Here is a 22,927-nt window from a genome sequence, read left to right on the forward strand (position 1 = left end):
GTGAATCTTCTCGGCCACCCCCGTACACTGCGCGGTCCAGAAACACGCCTAAAAATCACACCAGCATAGGTGAAATTGACAATAACATACTGTAGAATAACAAAATAGGTCACATTTTCCTCATTAACTCGTCGTGGGAAAGAAGAATATTAGTCAGTCATGCGAGCGAAAGATTTTGAGACGAACGGAGACGAGAGAGTGACTGGCGGAGGAGGAGGAGGAGGAGGAGGAGGGGGAGAGGAGTGAAGGAGGATGTGGGAAGTGTTAGGCAGTGGGTGGGTAAAGAGAGGAAAACACGGGAGGTAAGGGGAGGGTACAAAAGTGCGAGGCTGGGGGGGGAGGAACGGGCGGGGCTGGGTGGAGAGTGTGTGAGAGAGAGAGAGACAGAGAGAGAGGGGGCCGCCGCACCCACACAACCCGTGGCACCAACACCATATAACTCAGCGTCGCCGTGTGGCACTCTTGACTCTCCCGCGTCCCTCCCTGCCTGCCACTTCTCTCCGCGCTCTGGCTAAACGCAGAGAACACAGAGAGAAAACACTAACTTCCCCACTTCACACACACACGCACACACACACACACTCCACTCTCTCTTTCTCTTCTCTAACTAACACGATACTGAAGCTATTCCGAGTCAAATTCTGAAGTTTTGTATTCTCTAGCTTCACTCACATAAGTTTCTAAGTCCTCACGTGTCTTTAAAAGCTTGTGTATTTCGAGGCTTCTTTCTCTCTCTCTCTTCGTGCGTCTATTTCTTCCGGTCTCTTCACGTCCCGCCACCGCAGCACTCACGATGCAGACCTGGGCCAGAATCTCCACTCTCCTGCTGCTGCTTCTGCCATTCCTCCTCGTACTGACTCCTGCAGCTGAAGGTAAGCGTGTGTGTGTGTGTGTGTGTGTGTGTGTGTGTGTGTGTGTGTGTCTGTGTGTGTGTGTCAGTGCCCAGTGTTTCCGTGTTGTAAGATAATTCCGTATTTTTTTCTCTTCCGTTTATTTTTTTTTTTCCCATGAGCGATCTAACCTAACCTAACTTAACGTAACCTAGCCTAATCTGGCGTAACCTAACGTAACCTTAAGTTGCTACCTTACCTAACCAAAACCTAACCTAACCCAAGCTAACCTAACCTGATCTAGAATAATCCAACATCAACCAAACACAACCTAACTCAGTCTTACTTGGAAAAAAAAAAAAGGGTTGGTCAGGTACTTAAAAAAATAAATAAATAAAATAAATTAATAAATAAAATATGCCCACTATTGCTTTCTCGCAATAGGCTATCTAGAAAATGCCCCAGTCAACTCTGTCGATTTAGTTCTTGTGATGTCTTAATAATATCTTGTGATGTCTTAAGGTATTTCAAGTCATAGGAAGATGGAAAAGTATAATCAATAGAGAGCTCCATAGTTTACCAGTGAAGGATGAAAGACTGAATGCATGCTATGAAGACACAGGTTAATGTTTGGTACGAGGGCAAACAATAACAGGTACAAAATTCCAGAGTTTATTAGCGAAAAGGATGAAAGAGAGAAGGTTTAAGTTAAGGAAGGAGGAAAGGGAGAAGGAGGTATAGAGTTACACAATTTACTAGTGAGAGATGAAAGAGTGAATGTTCCGGTTAAGGTTAGAAAAGAGGAGAGAGAAATTGAGGTAAAGAGTTCCACATTTTACCAGTGAAAGGGATGAAAGAGTGAAGGTTTTGGTTAAGGTTAAGAGGGAGGAAAGAGAAACTGGCTGAGGGTTCCAGAGTTTACCAGTGAAAATGGAAAAAAAAAAAGTCTAAAGGTTCTGGTCAAGCGTAGAGAGATGGAAAGACGATAAAATATAGTTCTAAAGTTTCATATTTATGTTACACTTATATATTTTACACTTATCACTATCATTTGTCACATTTGTTCACATATTTCTCCTCTACTTTTAATCCTCATATACTTTTAATCCTCACCTTCCTTTATTTTATCCCCAAGAACTTGTTAACTTGCTTCTTGCAAACTGACACCGTACTTGTAAATAACCAGTGTTAATAAATGTCACAGTTTAATAATGCATGCCATAGCCTAATACAAGTCGTGGTCTCAGTAAACTGCTAAGTAAAGAGTTAACAGTAATTAGGAAGTTTAAAGAGTAAGATAGCAAATTTTATCTACACAAATACGAGGAAAAAAAAAAATCAGTGTTTCGTTTAAGTAAAAAAATCAGTTTCGTTTAAGAGTTGTTTGTGTGTCTGTGTGTGTGTGCGTCTCTCTCTCTCTCTCTCTCTCTCTCTCTCTCTCTCTCTCTCTCTCTCTCTCTCTCTCTCTCTCTCTCTCTCTCTCTCTCTCTCTCTCTCTCTCTCTCGTGTGTCATCATGTACTTTCTTCATTCGGTCATTTTACGTCTAATTTTATTCTTTACTTCCTCGTTTTTCTATTTTTGGTGATTTTTTTTCTTTTTTTGTTTATGGTTCGTCTCCTCTTCATTCTTCTTCTTCTTCTTCTTCTTCTTCTTCTTCTTCTACTTCTTCTTCTTCTTCTTTTCCTCCATCTCTTCATCCTCCCCTTTTTCATTATCCTCTCCCGCTCCTCCTCTTCCTTCTTCTCTTCCGCCGCCACCTGATTCTCGTCATCATCGCCGTAAGTGTCATTTTCTTCCTCTTTTTCGTTATCTCCTCCTCCTCCTTCCCTCGTTTTCGTTATTTCCTCTTGCTTCTCCTCCTTCTCCTCCTCCTCCTCCTCCTCCTCCTCATCATCATCATCATCATCATCCTCTTTTCGTTATCTTCTTCTCCTCTTCCTCCTCCTCCTCATCATCATCATCTTTTTAGTCATCTAAAAAAAAAAGAAAGGAAAAGAAAATATTGAGGAGGAATGACGGCAAAAGACGAGAGAGAGAGAGAGAGAGAGAGAGAGAGAGAGAGAGAGAGAGAGAACGTACACACCTGTTGCATACCTTTAATCAGCGCCACTCGCTCCACAGGTGTTTTTAAGAGCAAGGGACTCAAGGGAACACAAAGGGAGAACAAGCAGCAGCAGATCTGTTGTCCTGATTTCTTTTCATCTTCATCTTTACTCCTTGTGACTTGAAACTCCTTGTATTATTATTATTATTATTATTATTATTATTATTATTATTATTATTATTATTATTATTATTATTATTATTATCATTATTATCATCATTTCTTCATTCATTCACTCATTCTTCTTCTTCTTCTTCTTCTTCTCCACCTTCTTTTTCTACTTCATCATTTTTTCCTTGTTTTCTCATTATTATTACTGTTTACTATTTTTCCACTTTTTCTATTATATTTTCTTGTATACATAAGCATTTTATCTTTTTCTGTCTTTTCTAATTCATGTTTCCTCATTGGCATCTAACAAACTATTTCTTCTTAATTAAAAAATCTTCTTACCTTTGTTCCTATCACTGTTACTCTCACAGTTACATACAATTATCTTTGCATAATTCAAGTCTTTATTAATATTGTATTATTTTCTATAATCATCATCATTTCAATCCATTTAACTTTTATTAGCAAGTCCTTTCCTTTCATTCAAATTTTTACGTAAGAGAGACACTGGCCTAGAGCAACAAAAGGGAGGAGAGAGAGAGAGAGAGAGAGAGAGAGAGAGAGAGAGAGAGAGAGAGAGAGAGAGAGAGAGAGAGAGAGAGAGAGAGAGAGAGAGAGAGAGCGAGAGCCGAAAGGATTATTAAAAATTGGAGGATAAATGTCTTGAAACCTCCCTTTTAAATGACATTATCCACGTCAAGGTGGGACTCTATCACCTTATCTCCTCTCCTCTTCCGTCATCTTAAATTTCTTTCATTTATATTGTATGACGGTCGAAGAAACACCTCAACTGTTCAACTTTAAAATCATATACCGATTATCACCATTATTTGTATCGTTTTTTTTTATATTGTTTTCTATCTTGAAGTAGTAAATATTTTCCTTCCTCCTCTTATCTTCTTTGTTATTTATTTATTCTCATTACTTTTCTCCTTATTCGTTTGTATTCTGTTTTCCGTTTTTGTTATTCTGTTTAATTTATTTTCGTTTTCTCTCTTCCTTGTCTTTATTCTATTATTCTCTTTTTCCTCTTCTTTTATATCCCTTCCTCCATTCACTATTCGCTTTTCGTTGTTCTCTCTCTCTCTCTCTCTCTCTCTCTCTCTCTCTCTCTCTCTCTCTCTCTCTCTCTCTCTCTCTCTCTCTCTCTCTCTCTCTCTCTCCATTATTCTTTTATTTTCTTTTTTTTCTCTTTGTTAATTAACGTTTCCACTTCTATCTTCTATTACCTCCTTTCCCTTTTCCTTCTAATTTTTCATTTTAGTTTTCTTTCCCTTCTTTCCTGTTCTTTATTTATTTATTCTTCCATTATTCGCTGTCGCATTTTCTTCTCTTCTTGATTATCTCTTATTCAAATTCTTTTCTTTTCTTGTAGGCTTTAAATTTTTCTTCTCTCCTCTATAAATTACAAGTCCAATTTTGCCGAAAACAAACCATTACGCTGTGTGTGTGTGTGTGTGTGTGTGTGTGTGTGTGTGTGTGTGTGTGTGTGTGTGTGTGTGTGTGTGTGCAAGCTCATTCGTTACTTGCTTGGAGAGAGAGAGAGAGAGAGAGAGAGAGAGAGAGAGAGAGAGAGAGAGAGAGAGAGAGAGAGAGAGAGAGAGAGAGAGAGAGAGATTAAGGGAAAAATGTTCTGGAAATCCGCAATTTGGCGACCCTACACACGCACGCACGCACGCACGCACACACACACACATACACACACACACACACACACACACACACACACACAATGACTAACTCTTTAAATTCTACTGCTGTTTCTGGAAGCGATATTATTTATTTTCTTTTAGTAATTTCACGCCTTTGAATTCCTTAACACCAGAGAGAGAGAGAGAGAGAGAGAGAGAGAGAGAGAGAGAGAGAGAGAGAGAGAGAGAGAGAGAGAGAAATCCTGTCTTGTCGGTGATATATGTCTGTCTGTCGATCTATCTGTTGGTCTCTTTTTTTTGGGGGATGCCAAGAAACACAAAGGAAGTGCAAACAACAGTAAAGGGGTTTAGATAGCTTCCTTTAAATTGTGGATAAACTTTTTGGCTTCTTTTCTTTAGGGACCGACACCTCAGTAGGCTTTTTTTCTCTTCCCTTTTGTAGCCCTTGGTAAAAGACACTCCTACACAGAAGAAAAATAAAGACTGGCTATCACGAGGTGGAGTTTTGCTGGGTAAGACAAAGAGAATGAGACAGCAGCGTTTGTTAGGCGAGAGTTCATGGGTGTTCATTTGTGTCACGCGTTCGATTCTAACTTTGAGTGGTCAGAAATATTTGATGTTTTAATATGTTTGTCGTAGTTAGGGAATATGTACTTCAAGGGTAGTTTTATTACGTATCATTACCTTAAAATGTGTCTTTTTTTTTTTTTTTTTCATTGGTGTTCTGTTTTTCACTGGTGTTCTGTTTTTCACTGGTGTTCTATTTTTCACTGGTGTTCTGTTTTTCATTGGTGTTCTGTTTTTCATTGGTGTTCTGTTTTTCATTGGTGTTCTGTTTTTCACTGGTGTTCTGTTTTTCACTGGTGTTCTCGCATTAAATTCTAACTTGAGTGGCGAGGAAAGTTTGCTGTTTTGTTATATCTGTCCTGCTGAAGAAATATATACTTCGATGATAGATTTTACTGATTGTCGTCACTTTCAAAGACGAACTAAGCAATTTCTTTAGCTTTTCACATGCTGCTCTGGCAATGAGCGGCAGACACCGTTAAAGGTTCATTGTGCTTGTTTTTCCCATGAGTTCTTCAAGGGTAATTTTTCTTTCAATAAACTACTACTTTTTCTTCCATTATAAACTAACTAATTTCTATTATTTTTCACTAGTGTCCTCTCAGAAAATTCCAACTTGAGCACCGAGAATAGTTAAGATGCTGGATTATATTTGTCCTCTTTAATCGAAGGTAATTTTTGTTAAATATTTTCACTTTCATAAGCATTTTTTTTTTCTTTAATTTTCCTTGGTGTTCTCACAAGAAGGGCGGCGAACAACGCTAGACTTCCTTGTATTTGTCGGAGTTGGGAAGATATATACGAGTATACAGTGGATTTTTTTTTTTTTTTTTTATTCGGCTTCGTCATTTTCGTGAATAAATGAAGCGATTGTTTCTACTCTTCACTGATGCCCTTGCACTGAATTCCACCTTGAGCAGCGAAGAGCGTTAGTCTGTTTTTAAGAGAAGATTAGACAAGTTTATGGATGGGGATAACAGATGGAAATAGGTAGGAGTGTTTCATACAGGGACTGCCACGTGTAAGCCTGGTCGCTTCTTGCAGCTTCCCTTATTTCTTATGTTCTTATGTTCTTATGTTATACTTGTGCTGGTTCGGAAATACGTTCTCCAAGGCTACTTTTCATCCAATATCATTACAGCCTAAGTAATTTTCGTTATTTTTCACGGGTGTTCTCGCGTTAAATTTCAGCTTGAGCGGTGAGAGAATTTAAAGCTTTATTATATTTGTCCTATTTAGGAATACATACATCGAAGGCAGTTTTTATTTAACATCTACTGCTTCATAAACAAACTAGGTAATTCCTTCTAGTTTTATTGCTGCTCTCGCACTGAATTCTAACTTAACTTGCGTGGAACGTTAGACTTCATTTAATTTTTCCTACTTAGAAAATACGCTCTTTAAAGGTTATCTTAAATACGTTCTTTAAAGGTTGTCTTAAATACGTTCTTTAAAGGTTGTCTTAAAATACGTTCTTTAAAGGTTGTCTTAAATACGTTCTTTAAAGTTTGTCTTAAAATACGTTCTTTAAAGGTTGTCTTAAATACGTTCTTTAAAGGTTGTCTTATCCAAAAATCGTTCGAAAGTAAGTATTTTTTTTATATTTTTCGCTGATTTCCAACTTGAGGGATGAGAAGAGTTAGATGTTCTGTTATATTTGTCTTAGTTTATCGAGACGTATGTACTTCGGTGGGAGTTATTACTGCATATCATTGCTTTCATGAACGAAGTAATTTTTTTTTTACTTTTCGCTAATGTCTTCGCACTGAATTCTAACTTGAGTGGCGAGCAACGTTTTTCATTGTATTTTTACTAACTACGAAATACAGTCCTAAGTGTACTCTTTACTAATTTAGTTTTTATAATGTTGTTCTCGCACTGAATTCCAACTTAAGCGGCAAGCAACGTCAGGTGTCCGATTATATTTGTCATAATTAAGTAATGCATATTTTAATTAACGGTACTTTTTATTGAATATGAATATCATTAATTTCATAAAAAAAGTAGTTTTTTTTTTCTACTTTTCTAATTCTAATCTGAGCAGAAAACGATGCTGGATATTTTGTTATATTACTTTCGTGTTGGTTAAAAATACATTTATCAAGGGAGGCTTTCACTGAGTGTAGTCACTTTCATAAACAAACCAAGCATATATATATATATTTTTTTGTTTTTCAATGATCCCTTCGCACTGAAATCTAACTTGACCGGGACGCGACGTTAGAAAGGCGTTTTCAGGAGTACCTTTTATTGAATATCATTCCTTTCACACTCTAAGAAAGGCCACAACAAATACAGCAGCAGCAGAACACAGTAAGCGACGTGAAGCTGTTACCGACGCGGACACACACACACGCACGCAGGCAGACAGATAGACGGATACACGGAGAGACGGACAGGAGCGGGTGGTCGCTTGTTTGTCCAGCGGACGCCAATAATTGATGCAATAAACAAAACAAAGGAAAACAAACTTGTGTACGTCGACTCTTACAGTTGAAATACTGAATTCACTGCGCGCGTCACCACACACACACACACACACACACACACACACACCTATCACTTTCCTGATTATATTATTGAGCACTTCAGTCATCAGCGTTTGTTGCTTCAGTCAGTCACAATTTTCGTAGCGGCGGCGAGGCTTGGCGGCAACTCGGGTACTTGGTGTATGGCATGGCAGGGCACGATGCGACGCCCCGAGAACGGCTCACCGTCCTGAGGGTTGCATGGGTTAGCGGCGGGACGGATCACGTCGCGACCCTAAGAAACATTCGCGATTTAATGATAGTGAAATGTTTAATTGACAGTTTCCGGCGCGGAGCGGGGAAGGATATGTTGGGGCAGCCAAGACTGCCGGTGAAAGGCGCATTCATTACTATAAAATACTCATGACATGCCGCGTGTGTTGAGGCGATGGCTCAGCCAATTACTGTTTCTATACATGTCAATCTATTTTCTCAAGAATCTATTCATTTATTTGTGTATTTCGGAGCCACATTCGCTCCGCAGCCACACAGTCTGTCCTCACCCCCACACTCATGAAACTTTTAGTAAGTTATTTAGTGGCATCAACAATAATCGACTCAGGGGTGCATTGGCTTGTGCACGCTACTGATCGCGCCCCAGGTTCGAATCCGGGCTTGGGCAATCGGCACACGCCTCACCCAGCTGTTCATCCTTTCTTCGGGTTGGTTGATAAATGTGTACCTGAGGAAACCTGAGGAATGTAAATTGTGGAGGCGTGGATGTCCCTGTGGCCGGGCGGTAAGGGAAGCCACCCACCACAGACTCACATGCTAATCCTTCATATTCTTAAAAGTTTTGGCGTCTTACCTCGACTAACTTCAACAGGCCCTAGTGGAAGTTACTGAGAACTTCAAGAATGTTCGTATGATTCAGGTGATAGTTTAACAAGGATTCTGCACTGTCAGTAGGGGAAGCACTCTGAGAACCTGTATCAACACAGCTGCAGCCTTTAAGACGGAGATGAGCGCTGAGGCCACGAGCAGCTATAGCTTATACCCTCCAACTTTACCTTCCCAAAGCTTATCAACAATGATTAATACTGGTGTACTTTAGTGGCTAAACCAAAAACACAGATCATGCTGGACAAACTTATAATCTTGGCCCGCCACGCACGGACAGTACCAGTACCCTCGGTTTTTCAGACAGTACGCTGCACCCTCCCTCGCAGCTCACACCCGCAAAAGTCGTACTCACCGGCTACGCTACACAGACCACAACCACCCATCCACTCACCCATCCACTCAGCCATCCACCCAGCCATCCACCCACACCAAAAAAAAAAAAAAAAAAAAAAAGTGACAAAACAAGAGGCAAAAGGCCCAGTAAGTACAAGAGGACGAAAACAAAAGTATTAGCAAACATGCAACACAACACAATACAACGCAGCACGCCACGGCACAACACAGTGGGGTTCTCAGCCTGTGCCGCCACCTCCACCATCACCACCACCACCACCAACACCAACACCGCCACCACTACTACAACTACTACCACCGCTATTAACTCCAATACTATTATTATCACCACCACTACTGCTGCCACCATCACCGCCACCACCACTACCATTTCCACCATCACCACCAATAACAACACAAAGAACAATAGCAGTGAAGAAGCTTACGTAACGATGATAATGATAAAAAAAAGAAGTTAAAATTAAGGAAAAAATTAAGAACAACAACAATAAGAATAGGAGTAAGATTAAGAGTAATAATAACAATAATAATAATAATAATAACAACAACAATAATAACAAAAAGAAAAAGAAGAAGAAGAATGATTATAACAACAACAACAACAACAACAACGAGAAAGTGACGCCCAGCACTTGGAAAATATGAAAGGAGATAAAGAAGATGAATTAAAGATAGAAGCGAGTTAACAGAGAGAAGACACACAGATAAAAGGAGATGCGAGAGAAACAGGTTCAGACCGAGGAGGAGGAGGAGGAGAAGGAGGAGGAGGAGGAGGAGGAGGAGGAGGAGGAGGAGGAGGAGGAGGGTGTGGGAGGAAAAAGAACATTATAAATTCATAGACATTATTTCCTTCATAACTGTGTATGAGAGAGAGAGAGAGAGAGAGAGAGAGAGAGAGAGAGAGAGAGAGAGAGAGAGAGAGAGAGAGAGAGAGAGAGAGAGAGAGAGAGAGAGAGAGAGAGAAACTGTTAAAGTAGATAATCTACTTGTGAACACACACATACACACACACACACACACACACACACACACACACACACACACACACACACACACACACACACACACACACACCACACACACACACACTGCATTATTCAGGAAGATCAAGAAGCGTCACAATTCGTCTTTGCACGCACACACACACACGCACACACACGGCATTCCTGTGTGTGTGTGTGGGTGTGTGTGTGTGTGTGTGGGTGTGTTTCTAGATGTACCTCAGGCAAAATCACCCCAAGAACAATTAACAAATAGACAGAGACACGTACATATTTGACTAGATGAAGAGAAACTGAAGTAAAAAAAAAAAGGGAAAGGAAAAGGTCATATTAAAAAGCAGGAAGGTAATACACGTTCATAATTATACGTAAATAGCTTAAAATAATACAAATAGAAGTCATGTGAATTATAAAGTATGCATTATGGCGTGTAAATAATTCATACAAGTAACTTTTCTACTCCTCCTCCTCACCACCACCACCACCACCACCACCACCACCACTACCATCATGCAACTGAAAGGAAGCTAAGGACTAATTAAATTTTCTGCTGCTACAACCACTACCCTCACTAACGATAATGCCAGTAGTAGTAGTAGTAGTAGTAGTAGTAGTAGTAGTAGTAGTAGATTTAGTAGGGGTTAGTATCCTCTACCATACTACAAGCCATCTTTTGCATTCTTTCTCCGCCTCCTACACTCTTCCCAAGGTTGGTGAGCGAGAGAAACACATTTTTTTCAGTTTTTCTTTCCTCAGAGTGTTGATGGGGAGTTAAAAGTGCGGCGTTCATACCCCTCTTAGGTCCGCGTCACACTACCTCACACCGCCTCACAGTGCGTTCGGGGAAGTTGCGTGTCATCTGTGGCGTCACTTCGTCCGCGGGGGTGGGGAATAAAATCGGAGCTGCCAGATACCCTTCCGCGAGACGTGGCCGCTGTTTCCTGCTAGTTATGAATCAGTATTTGTATATGTGTTTTTGGGGTCGCCGGATGGTCCTTAGACGTACGGATTCGAATTCTGGCCAGGGAGGACATCAACTCGGGGGTAACGGTTCCCAAAACGCTACAACGCAAGTCATTTGTTACCAGCCACCGTCCTTTGCCTAACAGACTAGGAAACACTGGCAGTAAAAGCGAGAATTATGTAAAGACGTCTTGAATTACAGAAATGATGCGGTTACCAAAAAACTGACTGAAATTTATTAATAATTTTCTCATCCTGCAAGACGTCTCAGCCGTACGTGTATAATATTGCTGAAGTTTACCACAGACCTCGGGCAACAGCATCTCACGGAAGCACTCACATTCCCGCTTCATGCTAGCCGGGTGTGTTTCGCCGCCACTGATGACGCAGTCCCTCCCCAGACAGACGTAAGAAACAAGGAGTGAGGAGCGGGCCAAGCAAGAGGCGGCTAGGTTTCCGTGGGTGGGTGGCAACTGGCGCCGGCGTGGTTCAGCTGGATACGAGTGCAGGGCTTGTATTCAGAAAGGCTTTGCTCTCTCACCACAGCCACACAGATGATTAGTCGGGTTCTCAAGAGTTTTTCTTCTGTTAATGTAGAAATCTCATTAAACTGTCACTACAACCATAACACACCCTTGAAAATCCGTGATACTTCAACTAGAGCCTCTTGAAAGTATCTCTAGAGTGTTTCTTCTGTTAATGTAGAAATCTTGTTAATCTGTTACTACAACCATAACACACCCTTTAAAAATCCATGACACTTCAACTAGAGCCTCTTGAAAGTAGTGTAGGTGTGGCGTAGAAGTATTTCACTAAGAAGCAGATGTGGGGAGCACTCATCGCTACCCGGTTGGTGTGGTGGTCTTGTCTAGAACTCCTTGGGATTTGTATATCTTCTTATGCTTCCAATTGACACAAATCATTAGTTTGCGCACCTGTGAGACTGTCGTGGGCACTGGAGAACACTGACACTCCTTACGGTGGCCTGATGTGGGCAGCGGTGGTGTGAGGCGTCTCAGCCCTATCAGCCTTGACCACCAGCTGCTGCCATCATAACCCATGGCATAAATCCCTGTTATCTAGACCTGTTGTGCTCACAGCTACCCACCATGTTTCCTTCCCAGTTGTTCTGGTGTGAGGTGGTGAGCTGTCCTGTGCCACTCTGTCATGGCCATTTCTGTCATGGTGATTTCTGATGAGCAAACGTAAGATAAAACAAAGATAGATCTTTACACAAAAATTATTTAATCGCATATAAGTAATGTAAGAGTACGTAATCGTAAACCAAGTCAGTAAAATGTAATATAGATAGATAAACTGATAGATAGATAGATAGATAGATCATGTCGTAAAAATGATGACAATATACAACTTTAAATCAAGAAAGCAAATTTTCACTAAATTTTCACTGAATTTTCACTAAAACTAATGCATAAAATCACAAAACACTAAACGCTCATTAGAATTACCTCAAAATTTCTTACAAAAGGAAATGTAAAATGAAAAATAAATAAATAAATTAATTAATCAATTAATTAATTAAAACAGCGAAAATGAATTATCTATTACTTGTGTGTGTGTGTGTGTGTGTGTGTGTGTGTGTGTGTGTGTGTGTGTGTGTGTGTGTGTGTGTGTGTGTGTGAACAGGGACTGCCACGTGTATATCTAGCAGCTTCTCTTATTTTCTTATGTTCTTATATACTTATGTGTGTGTGTGTGTGTGTGTGTGTGTGTGTGTGTGTGTGTGTGTGTGTGTGTGTGTGTGTGTGTGTGTGTGTGTGTGTGTGTGTGTGTGTGTGTGTGTGTGCACGTACCCACCTACGCTTTTTCAAAGATCAATAAATGTGACAAACGATCAAAAACATTCCACTACCCACATAACCTTTCCCCATCCCTCTCCTCTGCCTCTTCCATCCACCTGCCTCTCTCCATCCCTCCACCCAGCCACCACCAGCGCCACCAAAACAGTAACACCCATCCATGTAACACAGCTTAGGGATTACACTGTCTAATCACTTCCTAATGAACACCAATAATTAACCAACCTTTCCAGACACACACGATAAACTCATTACTAGCAGATCATCCATCGCCGCCATTATCAAGAGAGAAAATACTGGAAGCCGTAATTGAGCTAAAAAAAAAAAAAGAGTGGGGGGAAATTAAGGTGTAAGTTAAGAACAATGTGGTAAAAATATGAAGAAACAAGAGTGTGTCATCTGCTTTTTTTTTTTTTTTCTCGTCTGGCCAAAAAGCCGCCTTCTGATTGGATAAAAAATATGGAAGGCGTCTGTGATTGGCTAACAAAGCGAGGAGTGTTTCTGATTCGCTGGTTAACAAGGCTTGGGAGAGAGAGAGAGAGAGAGAGAGAGAGAGAGAGAGAGGAGAGTGAGAGAGAGAGAGAGAGAGGAGAGGAGAGAGAGAGAGAGAGAGAGAGAGAGAGAGAGAGAGAGAGAGAGAGAGAGAGAGAGAGGAGAGAGAGAGAGAGGAGAGAGAGAGTTTCATAACGATATTTTTTTTTCGTTTCTTTTTGTATATGATAAAATAATGACAAATATTAAAACAATTATTGCCGCTACCTACTACTACTACTACTACTACTACTACTAATACTACTACTACCGTTACTGATACTATTATCACTACCATTACTATTACTACTACTACTACTATTGATAATACATAAACTACAATTACTATTACAAATGAAAATAATGAAGTTTACAAGTCTCTCTCTCTCTCTCTCTCTCTCTCTCTCTCTCCCTCTCCTCTCTCTCTCTCTCTCTCTCTCTCTCTCTCTCTCTCTCTGCACATCACCAATAATCCTCACCATCACATCACATTACAAAGCATCAATTACAAATATTACAGGAGCTTAATATGATTTCTGTCTTGCTAATGTCACTACTAATTAATATTTTCCTGAGTGTTCTTAAGAATGACACGATAAATTAGGTTTTCTTTAATTAATCCCTTCTTCCTCTTTCTGTTTTCCCTCTTTGGTTCTTCTCTCTTCAGCTTATCCTTTCTCTGTCGGTCTGTCTGTCTGTCTGTCTGTCTGTCTGTCTGTCTCTCCTCTCTCTCTCTCTCTCTCTCTCTCTCTCTCTCTCTCTCTCTCTCTCTCTCTCTCCTCTCTCTCTCTCTCTCTCTCTCTCTCTCTCTTGTGGTCTTGTTTGTAATTTTGAGGTTAATCCGATTAGTGACAATAAGGAGAGCGTGGGAAGATTTTGCTTTTGTCTGTTTTTTTTTTTTCTTTTTTCCTTCTCTTTTTCTTGACTTAATTCTATTCTGTTTTTTTTTTTTTTGCTTTTCTTAATTTTATTTTTTTTATTTTTCTTCCTTCTTTCTTTCTTCCTTTCTTCTTCTTTTATTTTACTTTTTCATTTTTTTCTTTTTTGTTTTCCCTTTTCCTTCTATTCTTTCACTTTTCTTTTTTTTCTTTACTTTTCTTATTTTCTTCTTTCTTTCCTTCTTTCTTTTTCTTTTATTTATTTTCCTTGTTTTTCCTCTTTTTCTTTTTATGCTTTTTTGTTTTTGTTTTTGTAGATAATTACAGTAAAAAAAATATTGAGCAATTAAAGCGTTAAAGGCGATTGAAAGACTGCCCTTCCGTTAGCCCGGGACTGCACCAGCGGCCTTCTTCAACAGGCGGAGTTCATCGATAATTAGTTTTTATGGGTTTCTGTTGCTATTCAGACGCGAGGAAGTGACAATATACAAATGACGCGAAGGAAACAAAAAAGATGTCGAGCGGTGACTTCATTTTCCTTCTGGGGTCCCAAAACTGCATCAGCGGCCCTCTTCAGTAAGTAAAGTGTAGATTTTATAGGCCTTTTTTTTTCTGCATTGATTTAGGTTAGCAGGGCTGTGGACAATATGGAAGCGACTCGGGTGAAGCAAAGTATTCAGAAAAGTTGTCAAGTAGTGTTCTTCTGTGGCCACAAGACAGCACCAGCGACCCTCTTAAGTCAGCAAAAGGGTCACTTTTATTGGTCTTCTTTCTGTGAGGAAGCGAGATTATAGAAACGACGCGGATGAAGCAAAGTGTTCAGAAAAGTTGTCAAGCAGTGTCCTGTGTCTCTTCAGTAAGCAAAGGATCAGTTTTATTGGCCTTCTTTCTGTAGCTATTCTGACTTGCGGAGAAGTGACAGTACAGGTGAAGAGAACGCGAGGAAAATGAAGCAAAGCAAACAAAACATTCGAAGCCAGTCCTTGTTGCGGAAGCTTCTTGCCTCCGTAAAACTACAAGCCTTATAGATTACAACGCTTTCCCTTCCGACAAAAGACCCATCTCACTACAAGAAATGGGAGTCTTCTCATTATTCTCCAACCTGAGCAGACAAACGCTAGACAACCCTCCACCAAACCGGAACAAACTACAAGCCTTACAAGTCACATCGCTTTCCTCTCTGACAAAAGATCCGCCCCACTTAAAAAAAAAAAAAAAAAATGTAAAGAAACGAAAGCCTTACCAGTATTCCCCGACCAAAGCAGATAAACGTTAGACAATTTCATTAAGATGGAACTGCCATCATTTGCGTTTCTATTTCTACACTACCTCGGCAGCTTACCTTTAATCCTTTCACTCTTATCTGACACTTAATCACAGAGCATTGAGACGGTTTCCTTTTTCATTCTACAGCCAGTATTCTCCAACCAAAGCGCACAAACGCCAGGCAAATTCACTAAAACAGAACCACCATCCTTTGCTTCTCTTTCCCCACAGTAACTGGGCTGTCTATCTTTACTCCTTTCACTCGTACCTAACAATCAAAACACTCAGGCAGTATTTTTTTTTTCTACAGCCAGTATTCTTCAACTAACGGAGACAAACTTCACTAAACAGAACATCCTTTGCATTTCTACTCCTACCACCCTTGGGACTGCTTGTCTTTAGTCTTTCATTTCATTATCAGGCAGAGTTCCTGTATAAGAAAGCACTCAAGACACTTTACTTTTCATTCAATAGCCAGTTTTTCTCCAACCTAAGCAAACACTAAAACAGAAGACCATTTGCATTTCCATTCCTGCAATGCCTGGGGCTGCTAACCTTTTCCTCCTTTCACTCTCATCTAACCCTTCCTTAAACACAAAACACCCAGAAGAGTATTCCTTTTCCTTGTACAGCAATATCGTAACATAGAAGTACTTAGGTATGGAAAATCTTACTCTTTCCAATTTATTTTATTTTTCCTCTTATTCCTTTCATTATTATTTGACAGTTTCCTTAATCGCAAAATACTCAAAACAGTATTCCTTTTCCGTTGTACAGCCATTTCTTAACAATACTAGGCTGTACTTTAGTTGTATGAAAAATTTACTTCTCTATTTCCTTTTTCCTTTCCTAGTTCCTTTAAACAACCCTTTCACTGCGACACGAAACAATTAGCAGCACTAGAAACTGCGTGAAGTTTTTTATATGCATCTTGCAATTTTTTTTTTTTTTTTTTTTTGCCATTAAACTACTACTGCTTACTACTACTACTACTACTACTACTACTACTACTACTACTACTACTACTACCACCTGTCAGACATTTCCTTAATCACTTTCCTCTTTTTTTGCTTTTTTTTTCCCTCCTCTCCCTATATTACACGCTTTTCTATCTCTCCCTTATATGTAGTTTTCCTTTCCTTTCTTCTCTATTTTTTTCATCTTATATTATCTTTTCCTTCTCTCTCTTTCTTCCGTCACACACAGGTTTCCTTTCCTCCCTCTCTATCTCTCTCTCTCTCTCTCTCTTCTGTCACACGTCTCTCTCCTTTCCTCCCTTCTTTTTCATTTTCTCTCCCTGTATTACTTCGCTATCTCTCACACACACACACACACACACACACACACACATATATTTCCTTTCCTCTCCTCCCTTTCATTTTCTCTCCCTGTATTACTTCTCTATCTCTCCCCTCCTTCCGTCACACACACACACACATATATTTCCTTTCCTCTCCTCCCTTTCATTTTCTCTCCCTGTATTACTTCTCTATCTCTCCCTTCTTTCCTTTCCTCCCTTCCATTGCTCTGTCCCATTTCGACAACTATTGCTTTGCTCCTCCTATTCCAATTTGTCTTTCCTGCATGTGGTTATAAATATTTCATCCAGCAATTTGAGTCTTCTGAACAGATGCACATCGCAGTGAAAGGATCAATTCGGTTATTCCACTCCTTCTATTTAAAAGGGTCACGGGGAGGAAGTTAAGGCAATCACGTTAATCTTATGCATAAATACACGTGAGAAAATTAACGTGTATATTAACCACCTACGTATTTTTATTTTCATTTTTAAGTGTCTATTTATTTATTTATTTATTTATTTGTTTGTATTATTCTCTCCATTTATGAGTACATTTGCAGGAGTGCTTTCTCTCATCCTTGACTCATTCGCATCCTGTTTTGCTAGAGAGAGAGAGAGAGAGAGAGAGAGAGAGAGAGAGAGAGAGAGAGAGAGAGAGAGAGAGAGAGAGAGAGAGAGAGAGAGAGAGCGTGTGGGAAGAGAGAGGTAAGTAAGGAAGGAGTGAAAATTAGTTTCTTTACCTTAGCTAATCCTTGAGCGCCACCTGCCAACGACTAAGCTAATTAAGGAAAAACGCGTAGGTGAAATAGACAGGTGAAGAGGAAGAGGAGGAGGAAGAGGAGGAGGAGGAGGAGGAGGAGGAGGAGGAGGAGGAGGAGGAGGAGGAGGAGGAGGAGGAGGAGGAGGAGGCAAGGTTTGGTTAGGGAACAAGTGTTTGGCGAAGATGGTAAGGTAGGCTGGAGATGACTTGTGTGTGTGTGTGTGTGTGTGTGTGTGTGTGTGTGTGTGTGTGTGTGTGTGTGTGTGTGTGTCTCTCTCTCTCTCTCTCTCTCTCTCTCTCTCTCTCTCTCTCTCTCTCTCTCTCTCTCTCTCTCTCTCTCTCTCTCTCTCTCTCTCTCTCTCTCTCTCTCTCTCTCTCTCTCATGCTAAACCAATGCTGAACTCATCAATTTAATTTTATCATCATTACTATTTTTTTTTTTAACTGGAGAAGCAAAGTTTGACAAAAATATTAAATCAATTTACTACAGTACCACTATCAACACCATCATTACTCTCGTTACTATTTTCTTCCATCAACTTTTCGCATTTCTCTTTGATATTTAAATGTGCTGTTCAATTTCTCGTCCCTGTTAATGACAGAAAACGGGATCTGTTCATGAAAAAACTTAAGGTGACAGTTCCACTTTTCGTAATCCACAATCTTCCCCATCTGTCCCCTATCCACTATTTCAAACCCTCCTCTCTGATCCACCTTCCATTGAAATACCTTTTTCCACTAAACCATCAGTCAAGAAATCCCCTTAGTTTTAGTCCACCTCTTGAATTTCTCTCCCATTTATTATTCTTTTGTTTAGCATCACTGTTTTTAACCCTTTCCATGCTAATGGCACACCTCTCCTTAATCATTAACCCCTCTTGATACATTCTCTTGTTTTACAGCGTAACATTACGAGTATATTGGCTGGGAATTGTAATATTTATATTAACTTTTAATTCCCTTCTTTTTATATCGATATTTATAAAGATTTCGTACATTGTTTTTGTTTTTAGTGCTGTGAATAATTGCATATCACAGTGAAAGGGTTAAGGTGTGTTTTATAGGTATTTCCGGATGGTTCTCTAGTACTAGTGAATTTGTGCTTCTTCTATTACTGTGTAAAGGTGGTGGCCAAGGAAACACCATTGTAATGCTGCTGCGTTATATTAATATAAATAAACTGTACAATATGAATAATGAAGTGAGTCGCCAGAGGCCGCACGTCCGCCAGCAAGGCTGGGCTGACGAGGACTACCCATGTCCGCCACCGAGGCCAGGCGGACACGGACTACCAAGTGGGTTGGTTGCTAGGCCGGCCGGCTCAGGTCACTGCCGGGGCTGGCGTCCGGAGACAAAGGAATGAGGGTTGATCTCACTCCCACGCGGGCGGCCAGAGGCTTGGCGTCAGGTCCCAGGGGAAGGGTGCGCCATGGAATGTGGGCGGCAAGAGTGTGGGCGTGTGTCCCCACGCCAGCACACTGTCTTATGCCATTCTTTTGCTTATTTCTTCGTCTCTCTTGCTTTCTTCAATGTAGTGTTTCCATCTTATCATGGGTGTTCTTTGCATTCCTGTCAACTCTATTCTTTCGCTCATTCCTTTGTTTCATGTCTTCTTTAATGCAGTCTTTCCACCTTATCCTGGATCTTCATCTTTGCATTCCTATCACCTCTATTCTTTCGCTCATTCCTTTGTCCCTCGTGTGTTCTATAGTGCAGTCTTTTCACCAAATTCTAACTCTTCCTCTTCTTCACATTCCCACCATCTCCATATATATCTATGGCTTCTTTGGCAACGTGCCGCTTTTCATTTCTTCTTCTCAGATTATCAAACCTTCTTAGTCTTGCTTCTTGAACTTTCTTAGACACTTCCATGACTTCCCTGATATATTAATTTCGGTTGATATTTAAATAACATAACGTTTATATTCAGTTCATTAATTTCACTGCTGATTCTTTCATTGTTTTGATATGAAAAGGCGTCATGTTTTGCAGAGAAATACGCAGTCAGTGTCTGGAAATTAGTAGATCAAGGTTAGGACATATGAACATGAGAAAATAAGGGAAGTTACAAGAAGTCATCAGGCGTGGAGGTGGCAGTCCCTGTACGTAACATACCTACCTACTAACAACATCTATCATCCTGTTTTCATTTTTCTTTTACCTTGGAAGAGCTGATATGTTGATTATTTTTTTCCTTTTTTTTTGTAGTTCTAAATGTAGTTCTAAATATTTTATTTTATTTTTTTTCCAACTCGTTATTTTAATTTAAAATCTCTTTTATACAAGCCTATTGTAAGACCCTACTGTTCTCATATCTATAATCCTATTTCCATTTTTGTAGTACCTTGGAAGAGCTGATATGATGCTTATTTTTTTTTTCTTTTATAGTTCTAAATGACAATATCTATTTTTTTTCCAACTCGTTATATTTAATTTAAAATCTCTCTTATATAAGCCTACTGTAAGGCACTATTGTACTTTTTTTGTATGATTAAAGCATTAGAATTTGAATAATGACCATCATTTCCGTAATTTCTTAACCTGTCCTTTGTTGTCCTCCAAGCATCACTCATTTCTTTTCTTATCCATCCTTCTCACTCCACGCATCGCTCATTTCTTATCTTATCCTTCCTTCTCACTCCTTGCACCACCCATTTCCTATCCTGTCCTTTCTTTTCACTCAACACATCACTCATTTCTTATCCAGTCCTTTTATATCACTCCACTCAACACTCATTCCTTATCCTCTCCTCTTCTTGTCACTCCTCACATCCCCTATCAGACTCACTGCAGCTAACCCACCTATCTCCCTTCAGCTTCTGTCAAGGGTCGCCACAGCTAATCAACCTTCTCCAGCTTCAGGTCATTCACGCTTAATGCCTGTCCTGTCTTGATTATTCTGATTCCTACTGTCATTTTTGCAGCAAAGGGTATTTTTAGATTCAATATGATTGTTAGAGTTTGGTAGTTTGTTTTATTCATTTATTTTTTCTTTATTTGCAACCAGTGCTGTCTTGCATGACTTGGGTCGGTCAGCACGTCTGTTGATGTTTGTTCTTCTTCTATGATTTTGTCTTCTTCTTCTTCTTCTTCTTCTTCTTCTTCTTCTTTTCCTTCTTGTTCATCTCATTCTTCTTTATCTTCTCCTTATTCTCCTTCTTCTTCTTCTTTCTCCTCTTCCCTTTTCCATCCCCTCCTCCTCCTCTTCCCTTTTCCATCCCCTCCTCCTCCTCCTCAGGTAGGAGTGTTTCATACAGGGACTGCCACGTGTAAGCCTGGTCGCTTCTTGCAGCTTCCCTTATTTCTTATGTTCTTATGTTCCTCCTCCTCCTCCTCCTCCTCCCTTAAACTGCTTCCACTCATAAGAACTAAACTAGCACTTGATGTAAGGAGTTCACACACACACACACACACATACACACGCACACGCACACACACACACACACAAACACACACGCACAGCGAGAGAGAGAGAGAGAGAGAGAGAGAGAGAGAGAGAGAGAGAGAGAGAGAGAGAGAGAGAGAGAGAGAGAGAGAGAGAGAGAGAGAGGCACACAATTTAGCAGGGTGAATTAATATTTAACAAGGTACAAGGGAGCCACACGCCACCAGGCCACCTCTCTCTCTCTCTCTCTCTCTCTCTCTCTCTCTCTCTCTCTCTCTCTCTCTCTCTCTCTCTCTCTCTCTCTCTCCACCATTCAAATCCCACCAGTGAATTATGGAAGGAAAGAATTAAATATGCAAAACTCCAGCTGGTGTCAGAGAGAGAGAGAGAGAGAGAGAGAGAGAGAGAGAGAGAGAGAGAGAGAGAGAGAGAGAGAGAGAGAGAGAGAGAGAGAGAGAGAGAGAGAGAGAGAATTAGGCAAAGATAAGCTGGTTCTTATTGTGTGATCTTCATATATACTCTCTCTCTCTCTCTCTCTCTCTCTCTCTCTCTCTCTCTCTCTCTCTCTCTCTCTCTCTCTCTCTCTCTCTCTCTCTCTCTCTCTCTCTCTCCTTCCTTCTGGTACTTAATATTTTGTCCTCTGTTTCCTTTCTCCTCCTCCTCCTCCTCCTTCCCCTCCTCCTCCTCCTTCCCCTTCTCCTCCTCCTCCTCCTCCTCCTCCTCCTCCTCCTCCTCCTCCTCCTCCTCCTCCTCCTCCTCCTCCTCCATCCCTTTCTATCTTAACACAATCATTTGTACATTTCTCTCTTTCATTCTCTTTCTCTGTTTTTTTCTTATTTCTTCCTTCTATTTCTCTCTTTTTCTCTTTTCCTGTATTATTTCTTTTTTTCCATTATCTATTTCTATCGTCTTCCATTTCTTCTTATTTTACTCCTCTCTGTCTTTTCCCGTTTTCGTTTCTTCCTTCTTTTCTTTCTACCATTTTTCCTCTTTGTGTTTTATGTATTCCTCTCATCTTTCCCCTCGTTTTCTATGTTCGTCTTTCATTGCTCCCTTTCCTTCCTCCTCTTTCCTTTTTTCTTTATTTTCTCCTCCTTTTTTTCGGTATTTTTTCTTCTCCTTCTTTTCCCCGTCGCTCATTCACTCTCTTCTATATGACTGTAAAAATATACATAATATTCCTTACAGGAGAAGATTAAACCTGTCAATTTGTTAGAGGCGTAGTGTAAGACGGGTATTTTAGACGTATTTAAGTAGCATAATGGATATAAACAAGATGCATTCATGATTTCTATATGGTTACATAAAAGATGCATAATAGGGGAGGAGGTTAAAGGTGTTAGTTTGTTGGGGAAGAGTAAATTAAGAGAGGTTATGATAGAGAGATTAAAATAGCCAAAGGGATACAGACAAGATCCCTAAGGTTAGTAATCTGGAAAGGATGAAAAGTAGCAGGTGATGATAGATAGATAGATAGACAGACAGACAGACAGAAAGACAGACAGATAGATAGATAGATAGGCAGATAGATAAATAGATAGGTAAACTGGTTGACTGAAAATGGCAACGCAAAAACGGTCACTTTGGCATCAGGACGGAATTGCAGTTAGGAACGGTGTGTGTGTGTGTGTGTGTGTGTGTGTGTGTGTGTGTGTGTGTGTGTGTGTGTGTGCGATTCATGTTCTTATCCATACACGTACAGCGTGCCTCCCTACCTGTATAAACACACACACACACACACACACACACACACACACACACACACACAGACACACACACTTCTTGATTAAACATTTCAATATTTTCCAGGTAAGTTGAAGCGAGGTGTGTGTGTGTGTGTGTGTGTGTGTGTGTGTGTGTGTGTGTGTGTGTGTGTGTGTGTGTGTGTGTGTGTGTGTGTGTTGCTTTTGAGGCTTGCCAGGATCACTGTCTGATTTACAATGGAGGAGGAGGAGGAGGAGGAGGAGGAGGAGGAGGAGTTCTGGGAAGTGAAAAAGCTGCAGGAGTGCGTTTTCAAAAGCCATATTGAAAT

General features: G+C 40.2%; 1 protein-coding gene across 1 annotated transcript in view; it reads left to right on the forward strand.

Moving 5' to 3' along the window:
* The first annotated feature begins 372 nt into the window (after window positions 1–372).
* LOC135113357 (serum response factor homolog) overlaps window positions 373–22,927 on the forward strand; it is a 59,136-nt gene continuing 36,581 nt past the window's right edge. The window contains exon 1 of the mRNA XM_064028614.1: window positions 373–872. Coding sequence (XP_063884684.1) covers window positions 794–872 — 79 coding nt within the window. The 5' untranslated portion in view covers window positions 373–793. The remainder of the gene's footprint in view (window positions 873–22,927) is intronic.

Source organism: Scylla paramamosain, chromosome 25 (assembly GCF_035594125.1).
Source record: "Scylla paramamosain isolate STU-SP2022 chromosome 25, ASM3559412v1, whole genome shotgun sequence".
In the NCBI taxonomy this organism is placed as follows: domain Eukaryota; kingdom Metazoa; phylum Arthropoda; class Malacostraca; order Decapoda; family Portunidae; genus Scylla; species Scylla paramamosain.